General features: G+C 46.2%; 1 protein-coding gene across 1 annotated transcript in view; it reads left to right on the top strand.

Annotated features, from left to right (window-relative positions):
• The window catches only part of LOC119772287, a 20,406-nt gene continuing 7,984 nt past the window's right edge, over positions 1–12,422 (top strand). Inside the window, exons 1-2 of the mRNA XM_038268640.1 lie at positions 1–228; positions 9,943–10,042. Of these exons, the coding sequence (XP_038124568.1) occupies positions 62–228; positions 9,943–10,042 (267 nt within the window). The 5' untranslated portion in view covers positions 1–61. The remainder of the gene's footprint in view (positions 229–9,942; positions 10,043–12,422) is intronic.

Below are 12,422 nucleotides of genomic sequence, written 5' to 3' on the forward strand. Positions count from 1 at the left end.
CCACCTGAGCTGCGGTTCTGCTCTGAAAGCTGAAGCGCAGCAGCAGCTACAGCGGTCCGACATGGAGAGGAAGACCCCCCCCAGAAAAACTCTCAGGACTCTGTTCTCCAGAACCGATCCTGATCAGGTTCTGGACGGGTCTGCGCAGAAGGAGGACAGGAAAAGGTTCAAGTTCCCAAAGTTGAAGATAAAGTCGAGGAAGGAGGCTGAGGCTCTGCAGGAGGTCAGGTAGGTTCTCCTGGTTCCGCCTGCAGGTTTCTTCTGGTTCTGCTGATCCAGAAGCTGCAGACCTTCGTGCTGGTCTCACTGTGCGCCCAGCAGCTGCTCCAGAACCAGAACCAGTAAGGCTGGTTCTGATGCTGCAGCCTGTGGAGGAGGTTCTGTTCTCCCAGTGGTTCAGCCCAAACTGGGCCAAGATGAGTCCAAATGACCTCCTAACGGAACCAAGGTCTGGTTCTGGAGAAGAGATGAAGGTGGAGGTTCTGCTGCAGGTCCTGATCCACACAGGAACCAGTCCAGGTGATGTGTGCTTCTGATTGGCACCAAAGGAGGAGTGAGGTTCTAGGTCTGTGAGAGCGGGATGACCCTTGACCTCTAAGGTTAGCTCAGCATTTAGTGAGCGCTGGGCTAACATCAACAGGAAGTGCGCGCTCTAAATGCCTGGTTATTATCCTCCTGCAGCAGTGAGTCGCATTGAGCTTGATGCAGACATTTTTGATTTATGCCAATATTAAAGCATGGTCTGCGCTATGTTATTCCACGCCACAACGCCAGAGGGCCAATCAGGAACCAGCTGTGGGTCTAAATACGGCTGAGGGGGTGAGGAAGGGGGGGCAAGTTTGTGCGACAGCGGAGGGACATGAGGGCCAAAAAGAGCAGGGATCCAGGTGGAAAAAGGGTCCCAGTGTTCTGGCGCACCTCGCTCTGCTAGCTGCTCCATCTTCAGTTGTTTCCCACAATTTCCACAGGGGCATCTGCCACATCATCACATGATTACATCATCACATGATTACATCATCACATCATCACATCATCACATGATTACATCATCACATCATTACATCATCACATCATCACATCATTACATCATCACATCATCACATCATTACATCATCACATCATCACATCATTACATCATCACATCATTACATCATCACATCATCACATCATTACATCATCACATCACATCATTACATCATCACATGATCACATCATTACATCATCACATCACATCATCACATCATCACATCATTACATCATTACATCATCACATCATCACATCATTACATCATTACATCATCACATCATTACATCATCACATCATCACATCATTACATCATCACATCATCACATCATTACATCATCACATCATTACATCATCACATCATTACATCATCACATCATTACATCATCACATCATCACATCATTACATCATCACATCATTACATCATCACATCATCACATCATCACATCATCACATCATTACATCATTACATCATCACATCATTACATCATCACATCATCACATCATTACATCATCACATCATCACATCATCACATCATCACATCATCACATCATTACATCATTACATCATCACATCATTACATCATTACATCATCACATCATTACATCATCACATCATCACATCATTACATCATCACATCATCACATCATTACATCATCACATCATTACATCATCACATCATTACATCATCACATCATTACATCATCACATCATTACATCATCACATCATCACATCATTACATCATCACATCATCACATCATTACATCATCACATCATTACATCATCACATCATTACATCATCACATCATCACATCATTACATTATCACATCATCACATCATTACATCATCACATCATCACATCATTACATCATCACATCATCACATCATCACATCATTACATCATCACATCATCACATCATCACATCATTACATCATCACATCATCACATCATTACATCATCACATCATTACATCATCACATCATTACATCATCACATCATCACATCATTACATTATCACATCATCACATCATTACATCATCACATCATTACATCATCACATCATTACATCATCACATCATCACATCATCACATCATTACATCATCACATCATTACATCATTACATCATTACATCATCACATCATTACATCATCACATCATCACATCATCACATCATTACATCATCACATCATTACATCATTACATCATTACATCATCACATCATTACATCATCACATCATTACATCATCCCATCATCACATCAAACGTGTTAGCAGATGAGGAGGCATCCATGGCTTATCGAAATATTCCACTTTGTTCTTAGCTGATGGACGTCGCTCTCATTCCCAACCCTTTTCCACGTGCAGAAAGAAGATTATAACTTTATATCCAGACAAACTAGCCTAATTAGATAAACTAGCGGGGAAAACATCAATACAGACAAACAGGCAGCTAATATTTTAATAAACTCACATCATCAATGATAATTATCTGAACACTCAACACCACGCTGGATGCATTTGATTCAGGTTTGAATGGCGCCATCTGCTGGATAGCTGGAGAACTACCTTTGAGCAGGTTTCCTGTCAGCATTAATTCATATTCCATAATAAAAATATTATAATACTGATAATCCAAAGGATTTGCTTTAAAAACGTCTGACTGGTGAAATAATGACGTCTAATTGGAAACGTTCCGAGCTGAATGGTGAGAAATTATCTGTAAAAACTGAACTTCAGGCAGTTTATGATAAACTGTTCATGAAAAGGGAAGCTGAGCTTCTGTAAAACAGGAAGCAGATGATCGCTTTATGGTTCAAAGACTTTTTATTAAAAAATAGAATCATCTGAACGGTGCCTGGCTCAAAGGCAGAGGAGGTTTTTCTAAAGCGGTTCAGGACAAAATTAGTTCTAAGGGCTTTACATGAAAACAGAAAATAAAATAAGAATAAAAACTAAACTAGCAGTTTATCTCCATCAGTCAAACGCGGCTCTAAACTAACCAGATCTGTGGAGCATAGATGCTGCTGGGAGTTTGTTCCAGATCTGTGGAGCATAGATGCTGCTGGGAGTTTGTTCCAGATCTGTGGAGCATAGATGCTGCTGGGAGTTTGTTCCAGATCTGTGGAGCATAGATGCTGCTGGGAGTTTGTTCCAGATCTGTGGAGCATAGATGCTGCTGGGAGTTTGTTCCAGATCCGTGGAGCATAGATGCTGCTTCTCCATGTTTGCTTCTAGTTCTGGGTGGACAGACTAGGCTGGATGTAGAAGACCTGAGTGGTCTGGGAGGTAGATCTACTGACAATAGATCTATTATGGATTGAGGTGCTGATCTATTCAGTGATTTCTAGACTGACAGAAGGATTGTAAATTCTATTCTTTGAGCGACAGGGAATGAGAGGAAGGACTTCAGTACCGGGCTGATGTGATCTACTTTCTATAGTTCTAGTGAGGACGCAGGCAGCAGCGTCTGGATCAGCTGTCTGATCTACTTTCTATAGTTCTAGTGAGGACGCAGGCAGCAGCGTCTGGATCAGCTGTCTGATCTACTTTCTATAGTTCTAGTGAGGACGCAGGCAGCAGCGTCTGGATCAGCTGTCTGATCTACTTTCTATAGTTCTAGTGAGGACGCAGGCAGCAGAGTCTGGATCAGCTGTCTGATCTACTTTCTATAGTTCTAGTGAGGACGCAGGCAGCAGCGTCTGGATCAGCTGTCTGATCTACTTTCTATAGTTCTACCTATGAAGACACTGTTGTAGTGATCAGTTCTACTATAGATATTTTTCTAGATCCTGCTGATCATCCTGGAGCTGTTCTTCAGGTGATCTGGATCAGTAACGGTCTTTCTGAGCCTCTTTAACCAGTTGTAGAAAATGATCCACAGATTGATCTGTTCTCAGCATCTAACCAACGCTCTGATGGGTCATAGTCACCTGCTGACAGAGGGATGCAAAGCTGAGTGTTGTCAGCATCGTCATGGTAACTGATTTGGTTGTTTGCTATAATCTGAGCCAAGGAGAGCGTGTAGATCTTGAATAGGAGTGGCCCTAGAATAGACTAAAACTGGAACCCGGAGAGACCAGAACCGATTGACCTAAACAGGAATCTGTGGCCAGGATTGTAGATCCTGATCGTATATCAGCTGCAGAGACTAGAAGACCTGGATCTGATTGTAGATCAGCTGCAGAGACTAGAGGACTTGGATCTGATCGTATATCAGCTGCAGAGACTAGAGGACTTGGATCTGATCGTATATCAGCTGCAGAGACTAGAGGACTTGGATCTGATCGTATATCAGCTGCAGAGACTAGAGGACCTGGATCTGATTGTAGATCAGCTGCAGAGACTAGAGGACTTGGATCTGATCGTATATCAGCTGCAGAGACTAGAGGACCTGGATCTGATTGTAGATCAGCTGCAGAGACTAGAGGACCTGGATCTGATTGTAGATCAGCTGCAGAGACTAGAGGACTTGGATCTGATCGTATATCAGCTGCAGAGACTAGAGGACTTGGATCTGATCGTATATCAGCTGCAGAGACTAGAGGACCTGGATCTGATTGTAGATCAGCTGCAGAGACTAGAGGACCTGGATCTGATTGTAGATCAGCTGCAGAGACTAGAGGACTTGGATCTGATTGTAGATCAGCTGCAGAGACTAGAGGACCTGGATCTGATTGTAGATCAGCTGCAGAGACTAGAGGACTTGGATCTGATCGTATATCAGCTGCAGAGACTAGAGGACTTGGATCTGATCGTATATCAGCTGCAGAGACTAGAGGACCTGGATCTGATCGTATATCAGCTGCAGAGACTAGAGGACCTGGATCTGATCGTATATCAGCTGCAGAGACTAGAGGACTTGGATCTGATCGTATATCAGCTGCAGAGACTAGAGGACCTGGATCTGATTGTAGATCAGCTGCAGAGACTAGAGGACCTGGATCTGATCGTATATCAGCTGCAGAGACTAGAGGACTTGGATCTGATCGTATATCAGCTGCAGAGACTAGAGGACCTGGATCTGATCGTATATCAGCTGCAGAGACTAGAGGACTTGGATCTGATCGTATATCAGCTGCAGAGACTAGAGGACCTGGATCTGATTGTAGATCAGCTGCAGAGACTAGAGGACCTGGATCTGATTGTAGATCAGCTGCAGAGACTAGAGGACTTGGATCTGATTGTATATCAGCTGCAGAGACTAGAGGACCTGGATCTGATTGTAGATCAGCTGCAGAGACTAGAGGACTTGGATCTGATTGTAGATCAGCTGCAGAGACTAGAGGACTTGGATCTGATCGTATATCAGCTGCAGAGACTAGAGGACCTGGATCTGATTGTAGATCAGCTGCAGAGACTAGAGGAACCTGGATCTGATTGCAGCTGTCAGCAGAAACCAGTCAGGGCAGCTGAGGAGTTTCCATCTTCTCCTTTGGTGATGCTGCAGAGCTGAAACCCAGAGCAGGACTTCAGACTCTGACCGTTTTAGTCGGGAAGGATTTACCTGTAATCCAGGTTGAGGAGCTGCTGTGACAGATGGAGGATTCCAGGCTGTGATGGATGAAGCTGCAGGTGTTGCTGCAGAACGTTCCTCTGGGGGTCACACCCACACTGACTCGGGTGTTTCAGGTGTTTCAGGGTGATGAAGGAACCTGCCTCTCTGCATGCCTGCTGCATTCACAGCTAACTAACAACCAGTGAGGAGATAAATCAGCCTTTGTTCCTCTGGTTAGTCACAGTTTCTGCGATCCTTCTGCTGTCAGCTGACTGATTTACAGTCAGTCACTTTGTTCAGGAATAAACTGAGCTCCTCATCATCCTCACTGTGCAGAGAGGAATGCTCCTGGCAGCAGCTCTAAGCTGCCATGGAGGCTCAAGCTCTGACAGAAGATCCATCAAAGCAAACTGAGCGCTGAAGGAAAACTGCAGCTATTATTTAGAGCAATGAGTTTGACGCTGAGAAAACTTCACTCTGTGAGTTTACTGAGCTGTGATCCACGGCTGCTCATTAACTTTATGGCCTTCAGCTGCCATGAAACAACCGTGCAAACATTGCTAGCAGATAAGACCCAGCAGCACGGGTGGGGGGGTCCTAGTCCCATTCTGTCCTCTACGTGCAGTTCTGGTCCAAAGATTAGTCATGCAGGGCAAGTCAGGAGCTGCCTGCTTTAGATCTGTGAAGGTGGAGCTGGTTTAGGTCTGGGAAGGTGGAGCTGGTTTAGGTCTGTGAAGGTGGAGCTGATTTAGGTCTGTGAAGGTGGAGCTGGTTTAGGTCTGTGAAGGTGGAGCTGGTTTAGGTCTGTGAAGGTGGAGCTGGTTTAGGTCTGTGAAGGTGGAGCTGGTTTAGGTCTGAGAAGGTGGAGCTGGTTTAGGTCTGTGAAGGTGGAGCTGGTTTAGGTCTGTGAAGGTGGAGCTGGTTTAGGTCTGTGAAGGTGGAGCTGGTTTAGGTCTGAGAAGGTGGAGCTGGTTTAGGTCTGGGAAGGTGGAGCTGGTTTAGGTCTGAGAAGGTGGAGCTGGTTTAGGTCTGGGAAGGTGGAGCTGGTTTAGGTCTGTGAAGGTGGAGCTGGTTTAGGTCTGTGAAGGTGGAGCTGGTTTAGGTCTGAGAAGGTGGAGCTGGTTTAGGTCTGGGAAGGTGGAGCTGGTTTAGGTCTGAGAAGGTGGAGCTAGTTTAGGTCTGTGAAGGTGGAGCTGGTTTAGGTCTGTGAAGGTGGAGCTGGTTTAGGTCTGGGAAGGTGGAGCTGGTTTAGGTCTGTGAAGGTGGAGCTGGTTTAGGTCTGTGAAGGTGGAGCTGGTTTAGGTCTGTGAAGGTGGAGCTGGTTTAGGTCTGAAGGTGGAGCTGGTTTAGGTCTGTGAAGGTGGAGCTGCTTTAGATCTGTGAAGGTGGAGCTGGTTTAGGTCTGTGAAGGTGGAGCTGGTTTAGGTCTGAGAAGGTGGAGCTGGTTTAGGTCTGAGAAGGTGGAGCTGGTTTAGGTCTGTGAAGGTGGAGCTGGTTTAGGTCTGAGAAGAGCTGGTTTAGGTCTGAGAAGGTGGAGCTGGTTTAGGTCTGAGAAGAGCTGGTTTAGGTCTGAGAAGGTGGAGCTAGTTTAGGTCTGTGAAGGTGGAGCTGGTTTAGGTCTGAGAAGGTGGAGCTGGTTTAGGTCTGTGAAGGTGGAGCTGGTTTAGGTCTGTGAAGGTGGAGCTGGTTTAGGTCTGAGAAGGTGGAGCTGGTTTAGGTCTGGGAAGGTGGAGCTGGTTTAGGTCTGTGAAGGTGGAGCTGGTTTAGGTCTGAGAAGGTGGAGCTGGTTTAGGTCTGTGAAGGTGGAGCTGGTTTAGGTCTGAGAAGGTGGAGCTGGTTTAGGTCTGTGAAGGTGGAGCTGGTTTAGGTCTGAGAAGAGCTGGTTTAGGTCTGAGAAGGTGGAGCTAGTTTAGGTCTGTGAAGGTGGAGCTGGTTTAGGTCTGAGAAGGTGGAGCTGGTTTAGGTCTGGGAAGGTGGAGCTGGTTTAGGTCTGTTAAGGTGGAGCTGGTTTAGGTCTGAGAAGGTGGAGCTGGTTTAGGTCTGAGAAGGTGGAGCTGGTTTAGGTCTGAGAAGAGCTGGTTTAGGTCTGAGAAGGTGGAGCTAGTTTAGGTCTGTGAAGGTGGAGCTGGTTTAGGTCTGAGAAGGTGGAGCTGGTTTAGGTCTGGGAAGGTGGAGCTGGTTTAGGTCTGGGAAGGTGGAGCTGGTTTAGGTCTCTGAAGGTGGAGCTGCTTTAGATCTGTGAAGGTGGAGCTAGTTTAGGTCTGTGAAGGTGGAGCTGGTTTAGGTCTGTGAAGGTGGAGCTGGTTTAGGTCTGTGAAGGTGGAGCTGGTTTAGGTCTGTGAAGGTGGAGCTGGTTTAGGTCTGAGAAGGTGGAGCTGGTTTAGGTCTGAGAAGGTGGAGCTGGTTTAGGTCTGTGAAGGTGGAGCTGGTTTAGGTCTGAGAAGAGCTGGTTTAGGTCTGAGAAGGTGGAGCTGGTTTAGGTCTGAGAAGAGCTGGTTTAGGTCTGAGAAGGTGGAGCTAGTTTAGGTCTGTGAAGGTGGAGCTGGTTTAGGTCTGAGAAGGTGGAGCTGGTTTAGGTCTGTGAAGGTGGAGCTGGTTGGTTTAGGTCTGTGAAGGTGGAGCTGGTTTAGGTCTGAGAAGGTGGAGCTGGTTTAGGTCTGGGAAGGTGGAGCTGGTTTAGGTCTGTGAAGGTGGAGCTGGTTTAGGTCTGAGAAGGTGGAGCTGGTTTAGGTCTGTGAAGGTGGAGCTGGTTTAGGTCTGAGAAGAGCTGGTTTAGGTCTGAGAAGGTGGAGCTGGTTTAGGTCTGAGAAGAGCTGGTTTAGGTCTGAGAAGGTGGAGCTAGTTTAGGTCTGTGAAGGTGGAGCTGGTTTAGGTCTGAGAAGGTGGAGCTGGTTTAGGTCTGGGAAGGTGGAGCTGGTTTAGGTCTGTGAAGGTGGAGCTGGTTTAGGTCTGAGAAGGTGGAGCTGGTTTAGGTCTGAGAAGGTGGAGCTGGTTTAGGTCTGAGAAGAGCTGGTTTAGGTCTGAGAAGGTGGAGCTAGTTTAGGTCTGTGAAGGTGGAGCTGGTTTAGGTCTGAGAAGGTGGAGCTGGTTTATGTCTGTGAAGGTGGAGCTGGTTTAGGTCTGGGAAGGTGGAGCTGGTTTAGGTCTGTGAAGGTGGAGCTGGTTTAGGTCTGAGAAGGTGGAGCTGGTTTAGGTCTGTGAAGGTGGAGCTGGTTTAGGTCTGAGAAGAGCTGGTTTAGGTCTGAGAAGGTGGAGCTGGTTTAGGTCTGAGAAGAGCTGGTTTAGGTCTGTGAAGGTGGAGCTGGTTTAGGTCTGAGAAGGTGGAGCTGGTTTAGGTCTGAGAAGGTGGAGCTGGTTTAGGTCTGAGAAGAGCTGGTTTAGGTCTGAGAAGGTGGAGCTAGTTTAGGTCTGTGAAGGTGGAGCTGGTTTAGGTCTGAGAAGGTGGAGCTGGTTTATGTCTGTGAAGGTGGAGCTGGTTTAGGTCTGGGAAGGTGGAGCTGGTTTAGGTCTGTGAAGGTGGAGCTGGTTTAGGTCTGAGAAGGTGGAGCTGGTTTAGGTCTGTGAAGGTGGAGCTGGTTTAGGTCTGAGAAGAGCTGGTTTAGGTCTGAGAAGGTGGAGCTGGTTTAGGTCTGAGAAGAGCTGGTTTAGGTCTGAGAAGGTGGAGCTGGTTTAGGTCTGAGAAGGTGGAGGTTCCTCGTTGTTTACGTAGAGATCTGCGTTGACCTTTTTAGATGTGATTGGTCGGATGGTGATGTCAGAGCAGAGGAGGAAGTAGCGAGCATCACGCCGTCGTGTGGAAACGGCTGAACTGTGTTCGGTTTTTGCTTCGCCACTTTTCATCACCTGCGCAGCAAACGGCCACTTCCTGTTGCAGGAAGTCACCTGTGGCAGGTAGAGGCAGGGAGGGTCAGTCTGGAAACCCGGAGGCTGCAGCCGGACCTGAACATTCATCACCTGCTGCTGTTTGTTCTGCTGATCCATAAACATTCCTGTTCCTGGAAGGCGGTCGGCAGGAAACGGGATCAACATTCCGACCCGCTCCATAGAGCAGCCGGCCATGTCGCCATGGAAACCCAGTTCCAGTCTGGGTTTTGTGCCATGGCGATACTGGATCAATCTTTTAATCTAGGTTAGTATAGATCCAAGAAAAAAAGAATCCTATACTTTGGGAAAAAGACAGAACTTAATCCACCGTCAGTAAAAAAAACTGGAATAAAATATGAGGGACAGGTCCGTCCGTCTGTCCGTCCCTCCCTCCCTCCCTCCCCCCCAGTGAGGTCCTGTTCTGGTCCAGTTCTATATTCCAGTCTTCTTAGGGTCCAGCAGGCCAGAAGCTTCAGACTGTCCAGTCTTCCAGAGGTTCTCCTCAGGTGAAACACCTGCAGATGTTGGATCTGACGTGATGCTGTCTCCCTCAGGGCTGCGGAGTGCAGGACGGGTCCAGAGGACGGACAGGCCCACAGAATCGTCTCTGTGAAGAAGTCTTCTTCTGTCTTTGCTGTGGAGTTCAGAGGAAAGGTCAGTGGAGCTGATTCCATCTGTTGCTTTGAATGTCGGAACAGGAAGGAGTTTCCTTCTTCCAACCAGGAGGAGCAGAAACTCCTGGAATATTCCTGTTGACATTAACGGTTCCTCTGCTGCTTGGTGTCTCCATGGATGGAGGATCTACCTTCAGGAAGCAGTTCCACCTGAGATCACTCTAATGAAGGAAGTGGCCCAGCACTCTGTCATCGTTTTGTTCTCCTGTTCTCCTCCTTTCCTTTCCTTCAGCTGCTCTCAGACCTTCTGGCAGATTTAGACTTTTCTTCCCAAACTTCTCTGAACAAGAAGAGTCTAAAGTTTAGAGGGAGGTTCTGATCCGTCCTGGTTCATGGATCCTGAGCCCCTCAGGGTTCTGGCTGCAGAACTCTCCCATGTTCAGGTGGTCCATGAAGGATGGAGATGGCTGGACAATAACAATGATCCTGAGTTCTCCTCTGGTTCTGCTCAGGTTCTGTCAGACCCGTTTACTCCATTCCTGATTGTAAAGCGGACCTGCGGCTGATTGCAGGTTTTACAGGTGCTGGTCATAAAATTAGAATATCATGAAAAAGTAGATTGATTTCAGTAATTCCATTTAAAAAGTGAAACTTGTATATTATATTCCTACATTACATACAAACTCATATATTTCAGATGTTTATTTTGTTTAATTTTGATGATTACAAATGACAACAAATGAAAATCTCAAATTCATCATATCAGAAAATTAGAATATTACTGAAGACCAATAAAACAAAGGATTTATAGAAATGTTGGCCAACTGAAAAGTATGAACATGAAAAGTATGAGCATGTACAGCACTCAGTATTTAGTTGGGCCTCCTTTGGCCTGTATTACTGCAGCAATGCGGCGTGGCATGGAGTCGATCAGTCTGTGGCACTGCTCAGGTGTTATGATAGCCCAGGTTGCTCTAATAGTGGCTTTTAGCTCTTCTGAATTGTTGGGTCTGGTGTATTGCATCTTCTTCTTCACAATACCCCATAGATTTTCTATGGGGTTAAGGTCAGGAGAGTTTGCTGGCCAATTAAGAACAGGGATACCATGGTCCTTCAACCAGGTACTGGTAGCTTTGGCACTGTGTGCAGGTGCCAAGTCCTGTTGGAAAATGAAATCTGCATCTCCAAAAAGTTGGTCAGCTGCAGGAAGCATGAAGTGCTCTAAAACTTCCTGGTATGTGGCTGCGTTGACCCTGGACCTCAGAAAACACAATGGACCAACACCAGCAGATGACATGGCACCCCAAACCATCACTGACTGTGGAAACTTTACACTGGACTTCAAGCAACGTGGATGAAGTGCCTCTCTTCTTTTCCTCCAGACTCTGGGACCTTGATTTCCAAAGGAAATGCAAAATTTACTTTCATCAGAGAACATGACTTTGGACCACTCACCAGCAGTCCAGTCCTGTTTCTCTTTAGCCCAGGCAAGACGCTTCTGACGCTGTCTGTGGTTCAAGAGTGGCTTGACACAAGGAATGCGACAGCAGAAACCCATGTCTTTCATACGTCTGTGTGTGGTGGTTCTTGAAGCACTCACTCCAGCTGCAGTCCACTCTTTGTGAATCTCCCCCACATTTTTGAAGGGGTTTTGTTTCACAATCCTCTCCAGGGTGCGGTTATCTCTCTTGCTTGTACACTTTTTTCGACCACATCTTTTCCTTCCCTTCGCCTCTCTATTAATGTGCTTGGACACTGAGCTCTGTGAACAGCCAGCCTCTTTAGCGATGACCTTTTGTGTCTTGCCCTCCTTGTGCAAGGTGTCGATGGTCGTCTTTTGGACAACTGTCAAGTCAGCAGTCTTCCCCATGATTGTGTAGCCTATAGAACTAGACTGAAAGACCATTTAAAGGCTTTTGCAGGTGGTTTGAGTTAATTAGCTGATTAGAGTGTGGCACCAGGGGCCATCAATTTTGAACCTTTTCACAATATTCTAATTTTCTGATATGATGAATTTGAGATTTTCATTTGTTGTCATTTGTAATCATCAAAATTAAACAAAATAAACATCTGAAATATATGAGTTTGTATGTAATGTATGAATATAATATACAAGTTTCACTTTTTAAATGGAATTACTGAAATCAATCTACTTTTTAATGATATTCTAATTTTATGACCAGCACCTGTATCTTTTGCTGGTCTCAGATCTTTTTTAGAACTTGAGTTACTTTCAGCTCAGAGTTTGTCCAGCAGAGGGCGACAGAGCTTAGCTTTAGGTGTAGCTGGGAGCTGTGGTTCTGATGGAGAAGGTATGGGTCGGCTCAGACAGCAGCAGCCTCAACATTAAGTTAGATTTTCTGCAGTTTCAGCATCAAATGAAGCAGCATGAACTCTGACCTTCTGCCACATTTAGGCCT

Source organism: Cyprinodon tularosa, unplaced genomic scaffold (genome assembly GCF_016077235.1).
Source record: "Cyprinodon tularosa strain WSP-4 unplaced genomic scaffold, ASM1607723v1 ctg706, whole genome shotgun sequence".
NCBI lineage: Eukaryota > Metazoa > Chordata > Actinopteri > Cyprinodontiformes > Cyprinodontidae > Cyprinodon > Cyprinodon tularosa.